The 19080-nt window shown below is 51.7% G+C and overlaps 1 protein-coding gene across 1 annotated transcript in view; it reads left to right on the forward strand.

The window, feature by feature from the left end:
- Positions 1 to 19080, forward strand: part of Myh9 (myosin heavy chain 9) — an 82337-nt gene that overhangs the window by 32218 nt on the left and 31039 nt on the right. The window contains exons 3-7 of the mRNA XM_050165536.1: positions 1391 to 1547; positions 13543 to 13570; positions 14370 to 14463; positions 18233 to 18325; positions 18854 to 18917. Of these exons, the coding sequence (XP_050021493.1) occupies positions 1391 to 1547; positions 13543 to 13570; positions 14370 to 14463; positions 18233 to 18325; positions 18854 to 18917 (436 nt within the window). The remainder of the gene's footprint in view (positions 1 to 1390; positions 1548 to 13542; positions 13571 to 14369; positions 14464 to 18232; positions 18326 to 18853; positions 18918 to 19080) is intronic.

A 19080-nucleotide genomic window follows, 5' to 3' on the forward strand; every position in this document is an offset into this window, starting at 1 on the left:
CTGGAGCAGGGATAGGATTGTACAGGAAGATGAGGGGGGGCATGGCTGAAGAAAACAGGATATTTGGAGAATTGGCCCTCCAGACCAAAGAGGTGTTAGCCTGTTTTCTTGAGGCCCGAGTTCATGCCTTGTGACCATTGATTGTCTCTTAGCAGACGGGCAGTTTTGGTGTGGAGCCTGGGATGCCGAGCCTTGCTCCCCAGCCTACCTTCCTTCCAACTTGCGATTGTTTTCCCAAAAAGATAGCACTGAGATTGCTGTTGCTGTCTGAAGACAGCCATGTCCCCAAACCGAGCATCCCTGGGTGCCCTTGGCAAGGACAGTTCTCATGTACTGGTTAGGAGTACACCATCTGTGCATTTGGAAGGATCAGGGAATTTAGAGTTGGTCACAAGGCACTGTGGGCATTTCCTCCAGAAACATGGAGGAAAGAGCTGTGTAAGCTCACTGTGGGAAGCAGCTCTCCTGAGCAACAGTGTGTTCCCACTCCTCGCAGTGCAGTAAGGTGCCAACCTCCACCCATGCTCTTCTGCATATTGGGAAGTGGAGGAAGAAGGGTACGGACCCCACCACCGCACCCCAGTCAGGATTTGAACTCAAGGTATCTGACTCCAGGGCTTTGCTTTTAAAGGTCAAAGCAGACCTGGAAACATTGGGTATACCATGTTGTAAATGTCTGGCATTAAGGGTATTGCCACTTCTGAGTTTCTGTCCCTGGAGAAGGCTTTCCGAGGTCATCAAAGTGGCCTTTATGTTTTTGAAAGATTTGCAGAGGAATGCAGGGCATGAGCTAACTTTTAGCCCCCGAGGCTCTGTGGTGAGCTTTCCCAGTGTTTGCAGGGTGGAGTGCACGTGTTGTCAGTGGAGAATCACGTGCACTCAGTTTTTTGAGATACAGCTGAATCCTTTATCTTTGTACATCTCTCACAATGACAGACACATCTCATTCTCCTAGGATCTGAGGTTTGTTGTTGTTTTTTTTTTTTATTTTTATTTTTTTTTGGTGACAGTGTTTCACCGTGTAGCCCTTCCTGTCCTGGAACTAACTGTAGAACCAGGCTGGTCTCAACTCAAATATCTGCCAGCCTCTGCCTCTTGAGTGCTGTGATTAAAGGTGTGTGCCACCATGCCTAACTGGAACCTGAGTTTTGTAACTGGACTTGTGTGTGTTTTGCTATGGACTTTGTCTGATGCACACTTGTCAGCATATAAAGCCACCTGTGAGAGAGTGCCACGACACCTGCAGCATCAGCAGGAGCAGGGACACCAGAGAGCACTTTTGCCCTAGGTTGAATCGTGGCCTGGGGCACAGTGGACACTCAGCCACACAAAGGGTGGGTGCTGTTGAGATTCAGACTTGCTAAACCATGGCTTCCTGTTGCTTTCTCAGACCTATTCAGGCCTGTTCTGTGTGGTCATCAACCCTTATAAGAACCTGCCCATCTACTCAGAGGAGATCGTGGACATGTACAAGGGCAAGAAGAGGCACGAGATGCCGCCCCACATCTACGCCATCACAGATACTGCCTATAGGAGCATGATGCAGGGTGAGTACTTGGGGCACTAAGGCCTTTCTAGGGATTCCGTTGCTCTAGTGGCTGGTGAGGTGTGTCGTCATATAAGAGCCAGGGCCCATGGCTATGTAAACAATATGTTTATATATGTTAATAGACCGTTCTAGAAACTTTAAAGACTACACTTCCTGACTGTTCTCTCATGTACTCATCCTTCAGAGAGTTTCCCTCATCAGTTTTCGGATCCGTTCCTCATTTTCTCTGCGTTTTCCCTTTGTGCTCCTTGCACACAGCTGGTAACATGCCGGAGTGCGGTCCCCTTAGAGAACACATGTGAAGCTTCAGCTGGTAGCTGCACCCCTGCACTTGCCTGTGTTCTCTGTCCTGCCACAGTAAAGTGCTTTGGGAGGATGTTTGTTCACTCATCCCTTCTCCTGGACACGCCCATTACCTCCATACTTCTTCCCCTCTTCCTGGTGTGTGGCAGACTCCCCACCCTTCCTTCAGGTCTGCTCCCTTAGACTCCTTCTCCCCATCTGCTTGGCTGTCTCCATGGTTCTCTTGCTTTTGCTTGTGGGCACTCCTCTGTGGCTCATCCTCAGCCCTGGGCCTTCCATTCAGCCCCTGGAGTGGTTTCTGCCATTGGTGCCTGGCTATGCACTGGTGCTGTCCCTGATCGCTGCCAGCCAGGCCTACCTCACTGCTACTAGATCCTGGAACCTAGTCTTACCATGCACTTTCTTGCCCTCACCCCTTTCCCCAGCTCAGCCAACACTTTTATTTTCGTTTTTGTTCTTTGGGTTCTGAGACAGTGCCTCACTATGTAGCCCAGGATGGTCCTGCACTCAGAATCCCCCTGTCTTGCGCTTCCCCATGCCTGACTTCAGCATACTCTGTAGGTGTTCTTTCTGTCGCTGTTTCTGATCTTCCTACCCTCACTGCTCTGGCCTTAGGTCTGGCTTTGCAGCTCCTTGTCTGTACTGTTGTCCTCTTAACCTCCATTCTGTCAGAGCCTCTGCCTGTCAGCTGACCACTTTTCAAGACTGCAGATCTAAGGGTGGACACACACAGAACCGTCGGGCCGCCCTCCCTCCACTCAGGGAGCTCCATGCATTTCTCCAGCAGGCCTTTCTGCTTCAGGGCCCCACACTTGCTCCACCTGCACACAGTGTTTGGTGAGTGACTGCTACTTTCGGGAGCCCTCTGCTCCCCCAGGCTTTGCACCAGAGCCTGGCAATGCTTAGCTGGAGTCAGGCATTTTAAACTTTTATTTTCTCTGCTCAGAATGACCTAGGCCCATGCTGCCCTCGTATTCTTAGAATGTTGCCAAGTCCCTGGCATATGCAATCCTGCTCAGGTCCAGCTCCCAAACAGTGTGGCCGTCTTGTTTTGATAGTGGTTTATTTCACATCCTTTGTTCTTTAAGCACCACAGTCCATCTGGGCAGTGGTGGTGATGCCCCTCATACTAGCTTTGCCCCGATTTAGTAGTTTAAAATGGCACTGTGCACAGGGTATTTCTCGGCCAGGTTATTAATTAGGCAGGAAGTGCAAGTTGGCCTAGCCTTTGGCTTATGTTCACGTGTATCAGGGTTCCTTGTGGAAGCCAGCCCTTTGGTTTGAAAGTAGGATGTCTGTTTGAAAGTGCTAACGAGAGCAGTCTGGTGGGAGAACATTCTGTGAGATTCCAGAGGAGTCTGAGTCTGTCTCTGGGGGTTATGAGTCACTTTCCCTTGGCTCTGCAGTGACGCAGTGCGAGGAGTGCACTTGGGGTCTTCCTGAGCAGGGCATGTTCTCATCTCCCCCAGGATCTCAGCTGCTCCTGCTGGGCCGCCGTGGGAGAGCCATGGAGAGTAACTCCAGCAGCCGGTCGTTGGAGCTGGACTCTCAGACTCTCGGCAGATAACCTGTAGGGCTCTTTTCCAAGAGAGTTAACCGGTTTTCATTTATTCATAAGAAGCAAGTTTGGGGAAGGATTTCTGAAAGTCACACAGACTGGAAATGGTTAAGTGAAAGAGATAGATAATGTATCTTGTCCATGGCAGAGCAGCCTCAGTAGGGAAGGAGGTGGCTTGGACCATGACAGCAAGATCAGTTAGAGGGAATGATTGTCAGTGTGGGGACCTACCAGCCCTGTGCTGCTTCAGGAATGGTCTGTGCAATCGCTAGGACCAATGTTTTTCCACCCTCAGCCTGAGAGGCCCCCACTTGGCTTCTTGCTTTGGGCTTGCTGGAACTCGTTAGCCCCTAAGAGGACCTACTAAGCCCATTCTGAGCTGTTGTACACAGTGGGCCCACAAAGCCTTTAGCAGTAGATGTCTTGTTCTTGGGGGTGTGAAGGACGGTAGTCACACAAGCCCGCCTGTGACACCACAGGTCACTAGTAGAGAGTGTTTCTGAAAGGGACTCTGTCTTCTTACCCTAAGCCAGGTTTTGTAGGTGGAGCCTTGATCTTCAGGCTCTTGGAGCTTGTTACTCTGTTTTGGGGTGAAGCCTTGAGCTTGCTGCCCACCAAGTGGAGAAGGGGGCAGGTTTGCTTTGTCCCTTCCTCATGTCTTAAAAGGTATGGCCAGATGGTTCCTCTTCTGCCTCCCCTCCCCCAAGAATACACAAAAATTTCCTTCCTGAGTTGGTTGTGGCTTATGACATACTAGCGTTTATTCTGCCAAATAGGGTAGTTGGTGGCTTTGTCTGGGAACTTTTATGAGACAAGCTTTTTGATTCCTCCCAGGGCCCGTCCTTGTCTTCAAATTCTTCTGTGCTGGGTTTGTCCTTATCGTCTTGGTTACTGTCTGTACCCTTTCATTTTTATCCTGGTTTGGATGGTAGCTTATAAGCTACTTTACCTGTTTGCCAGACTAAGCCAGGCTTTCTCAAATATGACATTTGGGATACTGTAGGATGCATAGTAGTATCCTGGCCTCTTTTCATTCTCTCTATTTGCGACAAAAAATATTTCCAGCCACTTCCATTAGATGTCCCCTGATGGACGAAACTGTCCCCAGTTGAAAACCCCTAGACTAAGCTTTAGAGATCTATTTTATTCTGATTGTTAGTTCTGATTAATCAGCAGTTGTCTGGACCCTGTAGTGTTATGGTTTGAAACACAATCTCAAAAGAATTCTGAGATAGATTAGTATTGTCTGCCATGAGCACAGGATAGGGCACTGGAGCGTATGGTCTCCAGCTTAGGCCACACAAACAGGTGATAGAAAACGCCAAGATACCAAAAGGGTTATCCTGTTCCTGGAGGCCCTGGCGGTCCAGATGGATAGAAAAGATGTTTGCTGACAGATCCAGGGCAAGCTGTTGCTACCGATACCTGGTGCCGGCGCAGTGTCAACAGGTGTCAGGTGTTTTGGAGTTCACGGAAGTTGTGGCTGCTGAGGCTGGTGTGGTGGTGTGGCAGGGAACAGCACTGTGGAAGTAGAGACCATGGGAAAGCTGGCCGGCCTATGATAATAAGTGGTTGTGGTGCAGCCCAGACGTGCCTGCACAGTTTTGCTTGTTGTCTTAATCTCCAGCCTTGGGTTTAATTAAGGTTGTGTTTGCATGGTCGTCTTACCACTCTAACTCTGGCTCTCCGTGTTTTTTTTTTTTTTTTTTTTTTTTTTTTTTTTTTTTTTTTTTTTTTTTNTTTTTTTTTTTTTTTTTTTTTTTTTTTTTTTTTTTTTTTTTTTTTTTTTTTTTTTTTTTGGCCTTTTTGGCTATTAAGAGGCATTTCATCCTTAGGAGAACTTGAACCTGTGTTGCTGCCCCCAGCTTGGGTGCAGATGCATCCCCGGGTGGGCACAGGGGCTTCATGTGGAAATCAGGCAGCAGATCCCTGGGGCCGGGGGGGGGGTGCTTTCAGCCTTCTCTGGGGCCCTTGTTGGTAAGAGTGAGTTCACCTGGTTAGTGAGAGACTTTGGCCTGAGCTCAGTTATCTCCCAGTGTAGGTAGAAAAGAAGCTATGCTTACTAGCTCCATGCCAGGTCTGGCTCACTCTCGGAAACCAGCAGCAGAGTTGGCTTGCACTGTGCTACCCTCCTCTCCATCCCTCCTTGGCTTCTCTGCGGAAGCCGCCCTGCAAGTGGTGGTCACTGAACATTGCTCCAGTGCCCAGTGGATGTGTACATTCTCCTGGTGGTTGACTGACCTTGCTGGGTCAACAGTGACAGGTTTGTGTGTCCCCTTCCCATCCTAGCATGGTCCCCCTGGCTCACATGTGAAGGGATGAGCTCAGATGCATTAGCTGATGTGTCATCCATGGGAACTGTGGTCTCTTGAGCCTCTGAACCGGAGGTTATGGCTACTGTTGCCTTCTTCTTTTCTGACTAGTCCTTCGAGGAATTTTCCCAGCCTGACAGTTAGGTGGGGGCGAGAGAGAGACCTGCCTTCACCTCTCTTCCATCTGCCCAACTGGTTCCAGGGTCTGCTGAATGAAAGATCCTCAGCTCCTCAGAGGCCAGGAGAGTATTTTAGGTCTTGAGTGGCAGCTCTGGAGCTAGAGCAGTGGGAAGCCACAGATGCGCAGGCTCCACTTAAGCAGGAATGTGACAACCAGGAGGCCTGATCCTGGCCAGCGTTCTCACATAAAGGTCTCAACTGTCTGCTGGGAGGTGTGGAGCCAGCTTTGTACCTCATCGTGTGCCTCAGGAGGCAGTGTGGCTTCCCTGAGGAGGGCCATGTCCTGTGCCTGCATGACTTGGTCCTTGCCCAGGGCCAGCCTCGTGGCTCCTGTGTGTTGTACACTGTAGACTTATCAACTCACGCAGACACAGGTCCTGCCTAGAGGATTGCTGATTGGCACCCAGAGGTACCAGATGCCCCAGCTCCTCAATATCAGGGAGGGTCCCACACAGAGGTAGTGTGCTCTGGAACTTTGGGGTAGGCATGGGGTTAGAAAACCAGTTAGCACTTGGTAGGCTACAGCCAAGCGTTTGCTGGCCCCTCAGGTATAGTGAGAAGCCTTGTAAACAGGGCTTGAGAGCTATCTCTGGGAAGAATGTGGAGTTTGGCCCAGATAGAGTAGGATTCTCCCTCTTCACTTGCTGATTGGCCTGGTTATGGCACAGCCATTCACCATGATAAAGTTTGTTTTTCTCTTCCTTTCAACTTGACACAGCTGACATGGCCAGGTTAAAGAATTTCAGAATTTCAGGAGTGGCTGTAGGGCAGTGCTGACCTGGGCGGTAGGTCCCTGGAGAGCGGGCAGTAGGAGACTAGAACACAGCCTTCAAGGGATCTTTCCAGTGCCTAGTCCTGCTCACTACTGACAGACGGGCAGGTGCTATCCCCAAAGCCACAGGCATAGACAGACTTCTCTGTATCTCCAGAGGGCTTCAGACTGACTTTGTTGTATCTCCAGAGGGCTTCAGACTGACTTTGTTGTATCTCTAGAGGGCTTCAGACTGACTTTGTTGTATCTCTAGAGGGCTTCAGACTGACTTTGTTGTATCTCCAGAGGGTTTCAGACTGACTTTGTTGTATCTCCAGAGGGGCTTCAGTCTTGTAGCAGTAAGACTCTGTGGGTCTTCTAGGAGGATGTCACTTTGTTCAGGTTGTGTGTGTGTGTGTGTGTGTGTGTGTGTGTGTATCTGTCCGTCCATCTGCCCATCCATCCCTCTGTCCCCTATTGCTGGTGGGCCAATAGAGAAACAGACACACAAGCTTCCCACCTACTTCTCCCACAGTTCTGGAGCTAGGAGGCTGCTCCCTCCGCGCTGCTCCCTGGACAGCAGGTCTGTTCCTGGAGCAAGCCACCATATTTTGATCTCGTCAGTTTCCTTATCCTCACACTTAGGCTCCTCTTTCTAAAGAGGGTCCTTTTTGCTGGTTTCTTTCCTTTTCTGTGCTAGGGATTGAACCCAGTAGATGACTTGCGAGTCAAGTAACCTGCTGAGCTGAATCGCTAGCCCAGTAGTGATCCTTTTTCACAACTCAGCTTTATGGTTTCCATCCAGCTTAGCAGTGGTCCCCTTCCCCTCATGCTTTGACCTGGGCCAGCAAATTTGAGAGTAATTGGAAACTTGACCCTATGGTTTTGTTAGTCCATCCACCCTCACCCCCTCAAAAAAGGTAACTATAAAAAATCTACCTGTAGGGACTGGAGAGATGGTTCAGTGGTTAAGAGCAGTGACTGCTCTTCCACAGGACCAGGGTTGAGCCCCAGCATCCACATGGTGGCTCACAAATGTCAGTAACTCCAGTTTTATGGGGTTTATTTCCCTCTTTGGTCTCAGAGGGCACCAGGCACATGAGACATACATATAAGCAAAACCTACCTTAAAAACAATCTTCCTGTAAAATCCAGTGGGCAGACCATGCCTGGTTGCTCTTCGAGCATGTGTCCTGCTCTCCAAGTCCTGGGGCTGTGTTCTAGACAGTGCTGTGTTCTGGTGTGCGGAGAGACACTTTGCTTTCCCATTGGCTTTCTGGAGTGAAGCTATCAGATGAGAATAAAAATAATTCCCTGAAGCCAAAGAGAGGTGAACAAGTGGGCAACCTGCACACATGCGGGCCCTGGAATCTTGACCCCCGGGGTATTGGCTCAGTATTGACTCCCTAGGACATACGATGTTTTAAGCATTCAGACAGTATAGCTTAGGGTCAGGGAGACAGATAGACAGACACCCACACAACTGTTCGTAGTCTTGTTTGTCTGTACACACACACACACACACACACACACCCCGTTTATAGTCTTGTCTGTGTACACACACACACACACACACACACACACACACACACAGTCTTATCTGTCCACCTTCAGCTGGTCCAGAATACAGTAGTGCTGAGGCCCAAGCTGAAGGGAGAGGGTGTGCAGCTGTGCTCCTGTGGCTGTGGCATGCTCCTCCTGGCAGCCTCCAGTATACCCTTTACTAGACTGGCAAGGCTACTAGAGGTCAGGGCGTCTTCCAGAGCACCCCACCCCCACTGTCATTCGCTTCATTCTTCTCCCTGAGCTTATCCAGGGCCGTTGGAGTGCCTGTCCTTCGCGCTTCAGCTCTCTCTGGCTCCTGTCTGTCCTACTTTGCTTTTGTTCTCCTTCCCCAAGAGCACAGCTCTGCAGAGCCATCAACTGTGGCTCCACCGTGACTCCTTACCATCTGTCCGGGATCCAGCAGGGAGCCACTGAGCAAGGCAGAGCTGACTGGGTGCTTCCTGAAGGCATTTGCCGTGGGCAGTGGGCATTCGGGTGGTTTTGGATTTCTAACCTGACAAACCTGTTGGAGCCACCTGTGCCAGGTGAGGGGCCAGTCAAAAACATTTGCTCTCAGCCTTGCCAGCAGAGAAGTGGAAACAGCTTACTTGTGCTCCTGAGTTTTGCTGGTGCATCTGGCCAAGAGAAGGTCTCTCTTTTAGCACGTTGAAGGTCTAGAGTCAGTCCTGGAGCTTTGTTCCAATCATCCAGGGCCTGACAGGGAGGGCTGCCTGACTCCCTTTGCACCTGGGGCTCAGGCTTCTTGGACCAGGTCTTGGAGAGAAGCACAGGTTAAGTAAGGGGCCAACTCCATTTGTCTCTAGTAGGAATTTGCCTGTGTGTCCTGGACCGCGTTGTGTGCTTATGGGCCCCTGGCAAGGGGCTTCCTTCTTAAATGACTGCCTGCAGACCTCTGTTCAGCCTGTCTGCAACCTCTGGTAATAAGTAGGAAGCGGTTTTTGCACCCTTTATTCTCACCTTTCCGTCTGCTTCCCAAGTGCTTGTCACTCAGGCTGTGATTGGACTGGCTGGGGAGATGACATCGGAGCTGCTCGAAGGCTTGCTATCATCATGTGTGGCTCGCTCTCTGCATGGCTCTGGCCTCTGTGCATTGAGAGGTTAGACCTAGCCTGTAGGGTTTTTAGTGGGACAAAGGCCTGCTTGAGTCAAATCCTCAGCTTCCTCAGGCTACACTAAGGCCTTCCCACTTCTAACTTTGAACTGGAACCCGCATTTTATATGCTTTGCATAATCCTTTGTGCTTTGACTTCCTGACACCCAGACAGTATCCAGACACTTGACTCTGGAGTTTCAGTGTCTGCCTCGGGTGACCCAGTGCAGAAGTCACCTTGCCTACACAGTCTGCACACAGTAAGCCACCCTCGGGTCGGCTGTGTAATTTCTCCAGAGCACATTTGGAAGCGGGCTGCTTGTCATGGTCCTGACTCAGGGAGGCACATTGCCTACTCTATTGCCATCCACTATTGGCCTACCTTGACCTTATCCACTTCTCAGCCCCAGAGAACCCAGTAGACCTGGTGGTGGGGGTTCCTCAGGCAGGGCACTCACCCAGCTATGGCCTTATGACAGCTCCTCCTGGGAGGTAGACTCTCTGAGCCTGGCCATGAGTCAGTTCTAGTAGCAGCCTGCACCCTTCCTCCTGTACTTCCTGTCTGGCTGATGTCACCACTGTGCTAGTAGTCTGAAGCCTCACGGCCTTTTATGGACAAGAATCAGCCATAGCTCCTCTCACAGAGGAAGTGAGCCATAGCACTGCTTCTTCCCCCCACCCCCACCCCTTATGTGTAGGAATCTAAATGCCTGGGATGGAACACCTGCAGCCAGGCCTCAGGTGTTCTTCTGAGCTAGCTAGAAACCTGTCCATTCAGGGTGGCCACATCAGCTTGTGACCTCATTCCCCTCATTCCGTGAACTCAGCTTCTGGGTTTAAAGTCAGCTCAGGGCGGGAAGAGCCTGGCTGCTGTGTGTTTCACTCATGAGAGCTTTTCTTGTGGTTCTGGAAGGCTCTTTGGGAGCTTGGAGATGGAGATAGAGTGTGGGGGTGGTTAAGGATAGTATCCTGAGTGGGCCTTGAGCATTCATTCCCAGAGGAAGCTAATGGCTTCCTTTCTAACTGCTCTGGGTGTATGGGCAGCGGTAGCCAGACTGCCCTCTGCTAGCCACTGTCTCCTGCTCAGTGCTTTGTTAAGATTCTGACCGAGGAACGGCTGCAGCTGCTGGAGTTCTAGCAACCATGTTGAAACTCAGTGCTGCCTCAGCCCACATCCTCTGTGGTGTGGCCCAGGATGAGATGGGGTCCTGGGTGGTTCAGAGCCTGTGCTTCTGAATACGGTTATGCTGGTGGCTGTTAACTCCCAAGCCCCAAGGTAGAAGACGGACAAAAGGTTATTTCTGATAAACTCTTTGACCGTTCAGCTGGCCTCTGCGAGTCCTTAGCCACTGAGACCGACAGTGTGAATGAGGCAGGACTGCTGGCACTAATACCAAGGAGAGTCCCTTCCAGAGCGAGCACAGGATGGTTGGCAGCAGGGTGACCTGGCTCAGGCTGAGAGCCATTATCTGTAAGGGAGTGCTCTGAGCCTGGGCACATCTCAAACAAATGACTGAGGAAAAAAAACCTAGACAAATCAGGCCATCACACCGCCAGCTACCTCCTGCCTTACCTGACTGGGGAGGGTTTCCTTTGGCTACCCAAGAGGTCAGGAGATGGACTGAAAACTTCCAGAAAGGGTTGTAAGGACTTTGAGGATTTAAGAGGCTCTGTGTGAGTCACTCTAAGTGTTGGGGGCCCTCACCTGAAGGGAGGAGGTGGCCTCTTGGTGGCTCTTCTTTGAAAGCAGTAGTTCAGCAGAGTCTGGCAAAGCAGGTTGGGATTCCTTTGAACCTGTCCTTGGACAGTTGGTGGCAGAAAGAGCCTCTGAAAGTGGAGAGGAAAGGGCAAGGGTGGTGGCGGGTAGGCTGAACCTTCTATGTTGCAGGCCTGTGTCTGTGTATGTACGTAAGTACATACATGCGCTGTGGATCTGTTTACACACAAGTGTCTGCGTACTGCTTCGTACACTCAGTGGATCTCTTTGCACACAAGTATCTGAGTGTGTGCTGCTCTACACACTCATGTTCCTGCTCATATGTCTGTACACATTCTTATGCACCAGGGCACACCTGTGTGTATGCAAGTGTGCTTCTCTGTGTAAATAAGACTGAACACAGCTGCCCAAATGTCTCTTTCCATGCATGTGTGTGCATGTGTGTCCGTGTATGCATGTGTGTTGGCCACCCTACTTCCTGTTGAGTAGTGAAGTCTCTGACTCCTCCTCACACAGTTGAAGGAATTCCAGTCATCCAGGGACTGGGCCTGGACAGCCCTGGGAAACAGTTCCTTCTGAAGGAATGGGGAATGTTTCCTTTTATGGTAGCACCAGGCCCTTTCTGCTCAAGCTTCGCCAGCACACGCAGGTACATTCTTGTCTGCTCTGGAGGGGTGACTAAACATGCCCGCCTGCGGCCACAGCTGGGGCCAACCACAGGGAGCTGCTAGGGGAGGGCAGAGCCTGGGATGACAGAAATGCTTGCTCCAACCTCATGGAGGAAGCAACTGCTGTTGGGGAGGAAGGAGTGAAAATGGCTCTCTTCCAGCCCGTCCCCAGCCACCTCCTGCCTTTTCCTGTATCCCTGCCTGTCTTGTCGAGGCTCTGCTCTTTCTCAGTCATTGTCTGGCAGCTTTGAAGAACAAATGTTTTTGGAAACACAGGGCAAGGTGTGGGAAGGTTGAGTGCCTGCTTCTTTCTTGCCTTCTTGCTGAGTGGTTCTCATGGAGGTTAGATAGTGTTGTGTGAGTGCGAAGCGTGGGGCTCCCCCTACTCCCACTCTGAGGCATTTCATCTTTCTCATCTTCTGGTTTGTCTCAACTATACAGTTCACCCTGGCCTTCAGTGCCCAGCAGTTCTGCCTCGACCTCCAAGTGCCTGGCTTGGTGGTTATTTCTTGAGAGTAGGGTGAAGGCTGCAGCTGAGGACATGGACAGCTGCTGCCCCTGTCGGGTGTAAGGCTTCCTTTTTCTGGCTTCCTGTCTTGGAGTCCAGCCTTCCCTTCTGCTCAGCCAGTTGACAGAGTGGGGTTGGCAGTGTGTACTCAGCCTTACATGCTGTTGAGATTGGGCCAGCTAGAAAGCTCACCTACAGGAGGGCAGGTCATCTGCCTGGTCAGTCTGGTGTTAGATGGCTAATTCCATGACCTGAGGCCACACACAGAAAGCCATGAGTCATTCTCTGAGCACCTTGTCACACGGGGCCCTAGCAGAGTGAGAGCCAGGAGTGCCCTTCATGAATGGCTGGCATCTACTGTCTGGTAATGCTGGTTTTACCAGTAGCCACCAGTGCCCCTTGATTGGCTCACCCGCTTCCCCCCTCTGCCACTGCTGCTCTATCATAGAGATGATAGTGGCCCTTCAGGAGATCACTGTACTCACAGGGTCAGTACCAGAGCTGTTGTATGTGTTTATCAAAATAATCACAAAGAGGAGTGAGTCGCCAGTGTACCTTGTGCTGTGGAGAGCCACAGTCGAGTGTAGTTCAGATGTTACCAAATAGCACGGTGCTGGGTCCAACCGCTCTGACTCTATAGGGTCTAAAGTGGGACACTCAGCACCCACCTGGGGCGGTAGCTTGTCCTGGAATTTCAGAGTGTAGGGCACTGTCCCCTAGCTTTCAGAGTGCAGTTGTCCCCACATGCAAAAGGAACATTCACGTCCCTCCCTGCTGAGTGGTGGCTGTTGGAAGCTCCTGCCCTGGTGTAGAGGGCAGGACCTCAGAGACACTGTCAGAGCTGTTCATGATTGCTGGGTCCCTTGATCTTGTCATTACTGTGTGTCCTGCATGGACCAAGCACCATGCAGGTGAGTTCACATGTGTCCTTTACATATGGGCTGCCCCACAACACGGAGGAGTTCATGGGGCTCACATTGTCTCTGTGAGGCAGCATCTCATATCGGGACTGTCCCATTGCAAACTAGGCCTTGTCATGTTGCCTGCTCTGGTTTCTGGCTTCTTAAACAGTATTCCTTGCTTAAATATGGGCAGTGTTGGGAGCCTGGCATGGGCATTGTTTTCTGATATTCTTGGGATAGAGTGGGCAGTGTGTGTACAGCCTGGACTCGGGGCAGGCAGCTTTCTGGGACTTTGACACTACAGATGCTTTTCCTATGGGATGTCCCTTCAGAACAGCATTTAAGTCTTTGTTCCTTGTCTTGGCAACATTTCATAGAGGTGGGAAGGGGCAGGTTTCTTCTTCCTGAGGTAACCTGATGTCCTCTTCTTTGTTGCAGACCGAGAAGACCAGTCCATTCTGTGCACGTAAGTGTTTTATGAGTGTGTGTGTGTGTGTGTGGTGTGGGTGAGTGTTTGTGTGGGTTGTTTATTGCTCTGATAGTTGTATTTGTGGTGCTGGGGATTGAGCTCACTCCTACTCTTATTCTCGGGAAAGAATACTTTTATCCTGTTGAAGGGGGTTGATAGGCTCCAGTTCAGGTCCCTCCTTTTGCCCCAAGACAGGACTCAGGGCTATGTGTCTTTTGCCCAGTGGTCCCAGTCAGCTTTTGTGTCACAGCTAAGGCCTTTGTCAGCCCTTCTTAAGGGAGTGGTACTCGAGGGTGGGTGGGTGACAGCAGAGGATCACCACAAGCTCCAGCAAAAGGCACCAGCTGGCGTTTCCAGAACTTCCAGCATGGCACATGCCTTCCGACTGGGGATGGTGGCCTTCCTTACCTGATGTAGGCTGATACTGGCTACTGTCCATCTTAATAAGGAAACCGCCTCCTAGGGTTATTTCAGGGGAACACATATAAGTGCCTTTGGCTCCTAGGTCAGCAGCTGCCTCCCCCGATGTCTCAAACATTTAGCTCTGAAGGCTGCCAAGTGAGCAGGGTAGGCAGTGGCTATGAATCGACTTTTGTCTGGCTGCTGGTGGGCCATGGGAAGCAGACAGAGAGAACTGCAGAGCTTCACATTTGGTTTGCTGTGCCCCTTTCTTCCTGTTGGCTCCTCGTGGGTACCCACAGAAGGGCAGAATGGTAGACAGCAGGACATGCTGTAAGGGGTGGAGGCCGAGGACATAGCCGCATCTTACCGAGGACTCCCTCAACTCTCTTGGCAGGGGTGAGTCTGGAGCAGGCAAGACAGAGAACACCAAGAAAGTCATCCAGTACCTGGCGCACGTGGCATCCTCACACAAGAGCAAGAAGGACCAGGTGAGTGCCTGGTGCCTTGCTGGGCCTTGGCAGAGGGTGGTAAAGGAGGAAGGCTTATAATGGAGGCCTCAACTTTAAGTGAGGATGCTCTTGGGCATGAAGCAGAGGCCCAGCTTTTTTCCCTAGGCAGCAGCTTAGCGGTCTCAGGAGCACTTGGGTGGTAGCAGGTCCATTCCATTCTTGTCCTCCAAACTCTTCAAGTTGTTATGAAAACTGGACCCACCCCCAGGGTCTACTTAGCAGAGCCCTTGGCGTGGCAGCTGGTTGCTGCATGCACTCCACCTCTGAGACTGGAAGAGATAGTCTGAGACAAGGTTCTCCAGTTAATGGAGGCCAGAAGGACTTGGGTTGACCTGCCTTCAAGTCCCTGTATCCTTGTTCTGTTGTGGGAGTAATGTCTCTGGGTGGACAGTCCTCCCTCACCAAGAAAGGACAGTTGGAAAGTCATCTTACTTCCTTTTCTCCCTCTTCCCTTGGTGGATTTTGGTGGAACTCAGCAGTGTCCTGGCTAGGTGAGATGCACGTTTTACTGCACGTTCTGCACCGGGAATGCGTGTTCTGCCATCGTGTGTCCTTGGATTCTGTACATTCTTCTGAGCAGCTTTCACGTCACACATTGTCACTTTCTGCAGCTAGAACTTTCTTTAGAGGCTCGGCTCACTGGTTGTCTTGGGAGGAGGGCTGGGTGTGATGCACACAGGCCTCTGGTGCACTCTGAGGGGGCAGTTCCCGACTGGGGTCAGCCTCATCACTGGGCTTTTCTCAGAACGCCAGACCTGCCTGAATTCCAGTTGTGCCCCGTGCAGTGCCTGTTCAGGCACGGTGGAGTGTGCACCTGCCTTCCCAGAGTCCCACATGCTCACTGTAGTCCACATCAGTTACAGATGGCTGGCCCCTTGTCTCCTGGCACAAGCTGGGGGAGATACTGGGAGGTCCCAGATTGGAGTTTCCTGGGGAAAGCAGTGGTTAGTGTTGAGCATGGCTGAGGAGCCCCCACTCTCCTCATACACTTCGGCTGCCCTGAGGAATCTAAGTATCAGTGATGCCTCCCCAAGGCCATCAGGGGTGCTCTACTGGCTTCACCTTACTGGGGTCCTGTGCACTGTTGGGGTGTGTCTCTGCATGCATAGCTGGGGTGCAGCCATACAACACCCTTGTACCGTCTTCTGGAATCAGACCAGAAACAACTCTCCACATGCCAAGCTTTCTGAAACTTTTTCCACAGGGTGTCAGGAATTATATTTAGAAACTAATAAAGTTTCTTCCCCAACCCCCCCATTTTCCATTCTTTATAGGAGGCCTATTTTAAAAACTGAGCTGGGAGGTTAGGAGGTCTCTGGCTGAGGTTTTTTTTTCTCGGAGTTTGGAGTAAAATCCATTTCCCAGCTATTTATTGAATGCTTGGTATGTGACTGATTCTTAGGAAGGTGACACTGGGGTCTATGCCCTGGAGGACAGGAGACAGGACCCCAGTTAGAGAGCAGTAAAAGGGCCCCATGCACCTCATGCCTGGGTTCCAACTTTAGAGGAAAGACAGGCCTCGGGCATACAAATAACTGGGGGATCTTAGGGACATAGTGGGGGGAGAGCTAGGAAGACACAGTGTGTGGTGGGCACTCTGTGCTGGCCCCACCTCCAGCCCAAGTGAATGCTGCCTCTGGTGTCCAGACACAGCTAAGGCCATCGACCAGTGTAGTTGTTCATCGTCCCTGAAGCTGTGCTGTGATTTCCCACACTTGCCCAGCTAGTTTCTCAGTGCGAGGCCTGGTGTGACATCTCTGGGAGAGAACTCTCTACCTGCAGTGACTGGCTCACCCCCTCCACTGCAAAAACAAAAACAACAACAACAAAAAAAAAACCCACACAACAAAAACCAAAACATACATACACACACAAGCAAGCCCATCAGACAGGATATTAAGAGGAAGGGCAGGGTGGGTTTCTGTAGTCTGAGGATGACCCTGTCCCTCTGTTTTTTAATGTACTTGTGTTGGAGCCCCCTGACTGAAATACCACCCGGGGAAGCTTTTCAGAAACCGGACTGGTAATTCCAAGCTTAGGACCATACACCAGCACATCATTTCATATTGTGCCAATTTCACAGTCTCTCCTGTGCCCAATTAGATGTCCATAAAGCAAACTCTGTCGGTCAGCCATCACCACTGGCAGCAGGGAATGGGTCTGTAACTGCTCCCACTTGGCCCAGTGAGCCCACTTTCCACAGCAGCTGTGCGTGGGTCCAGACAGAAGCTTGAGTTGAGACTGTTTGAGAGAACAGGAGTGGCCCAGCCATCCTGGCGGTCTGGCATCTGCTTTGTTAGGAGCGTCACTGGGTGGGGAGCAGTGCCTAAGTTTGGCTGTGCGGGTTGCTTGCGGGCTGACTAGCAGGCTCACCCGAGGCCTTTGGGAGGCAGCCTGGTGCCTTCCGGAAGGGTGACTGTTGGTGCCAGGTACACATGTGGAGTTGTCTCTGAGGGCATGATCACCCTTGCCCTTTGACCTGGCCTTGCTGACCACCTTCTCCTCCACTTAGCTGACTGGGCCATGGAAGCTTCCACAGAAGGGAGGAGCCTTGGATGAGGTGGTGGGAGGAAGAGGAGGAGGCGGAGGAGGCTTAGCCTGGTTCATTTCTGGGCTCTGGTGGACTCCAGAATCTTGCTGATGCATGTGGTGTCTGGTAGGTGTGCTGGAAGGCTGTCACCCTGCAGACCCGGTCGTGTCTGCGGCAGTTGTGCTGGCAGGCAGGTGTGGCATCACTGACTCTCCTGGGAGATCTGCTGCCCTGCCGCCAGGCTGCCTTTCCTCACTCTCCAGTGGCCGCCGTTTCCGTAAAGCCCTGGCCACCCTCCAGCCCTTCTGATAAACATCGACCCTGCCTGGTGGGAGCGCCGCTCTTTACCCTCTAGAGATCTGTTAAGAAGAATAGGACCCGGTGTCCTCGGCCAGTCTTGGCTGCTGCTGGCTGGCTGAAGAGGTTGATGAATGCTTGCAGAACTGATTTGGCCCGGCAGGGCAGATTCCCCCGTGTAGAACAGGGGCAGGGGCAGGGGCAGGAGATATCAAAGTGGCTGACAGTGGTTAGGGCGAAGACTTTAGTTTGACCACCAGCTTTGCTGACCCATGACTGGATGACCTTGAGCAGAATGTTCTTTCTTCTCCAAGCTTGCTCTTGCGCCTGTGAAAGAGGGCAGCTCTCTGCCTACCTAACCCCCTAGGTCCAGGGATGAGATGCACGAGGGTTTCTTCTGCCAGCCAACAGACACCAGGATTTTTGAAAATTATTGTTAAATATTTGGGGCTCTAAAGTGGGCCTCGCGGATCCCACCTGGAGATCCTTACTGATGTCAGGGAAGGTTTGGAGATAGGGAGGGGGGGCCCGTAGGGACAGTACAGCTGACTCCATTCTGGCTGCGGTAACTTGTCTTTTGAGGATCTGATTCTTCCTTGTATGTAAAGGGAAAGTGTGGGGACTGGATACAAGGAGTGTGCAGAAGGCCAGTGTACACAGGGTGACTGTCCTGGAGACAGGCTCGTGCCATGCCTTCTCTTAATCTCCTTACCCTCGACACTCTTAGGGTCATTCCCAGAACTGGTAGACTCCTGATTTTCTCACAGGTCAGTTTCTGATCAGTCTGTTTCCAAAGGCCAAGTGGGAAGGAGGAGGCTAGAGTGGCAGCTACCAGGGGCCCTGCAGGCCTCCCTTTCTGGCACTTTGGGCTCCGTAGCCCAGACTGCTGCCTGGCCTTCATGAGACTGGGTTCCTCTACAGGGCGAGCTGGAGCGGCAGCTGCTGCAGGCCAACCCTATCCTGGAGGCCTTCGGAAACGCCAAGACCGTGAAGAATGACAACTCCTCGCGATTTGTGAGTCCTGGCTGGTGGGGCTGTGGCTGTGGCTCTCGGGACATAAGGGAGCCTGCACACGTTTTGACACCATGAGCTCCCACCTGGGTGCTTTCACCCCAAACAATGAGGATTTGAGTTTGTTGCTTCCTTCTCCCCACTTTGGTGCACATGTTTCTGTCAGCATCCCGGGACCCCCCCCCCCCCATGGTGGCAGTAACCTCTTTCACAGAAGATGGGAAAAGCCAGGGAGGAAGTGAGGAGTTGTCTGTTGGTACCCAGGATGCCCTGCCATACCAGTGGCCACAGGGTCAGGTCACATGGGAAGGAGCACTGCCCATTACAGGTCTCTCCCTGCCGCCTTCTCTCTTGCAAGGAACTCACCTCAGGCTGGGCACATTAAGTAACCTAGTGCCTCCTGTATGTTGGCTCAGCTTCTAAACACAGGGCTTTTGGCCCTTCTCAGCCTCCTGGGTACAGGGGCAGGGTTGGGTGGGGCCCCTTGTTCCCTATCTCTGAGATTTGTCTCCTCTGTATTTGTCTCCTCAGGGTAAATTCATTCGCATCAACTTTGATGTCAATGGTTACATCGTGGGTGCCAACATCGAGACCTGTATCCTTGTGTCTGACGGAATAAGAGCTGATGGAGCTGGGGGAGGTGGCGCGCTTGGGACAGGCTGCTGCTCCGTTTTAGCACTTTCCCTTCTTGAGCTCATTGCGTTACCACTTGTGTGGCACTGGGACAGTATCAAGAGCGGACCAGAAATGCGGCACGG

Source organism: Alexandromys fortis, unplaced genomic scaffold, assembly GCF_014885135.2.
Source record: "Alexandromys fortis isolate MF-2015 unplaced genomic scaffold, M_Fortis_MF-2015_v1.1 scaffold_157, whole genome shotgun sequence".
Classification (NCBI taxonomy): domain Eukaryota; kingdom Metazoa; phylum Chordata; class Mammalia; order Rodentia; family Cricetidae; genus Alexandromys; species Alexandromys fortis.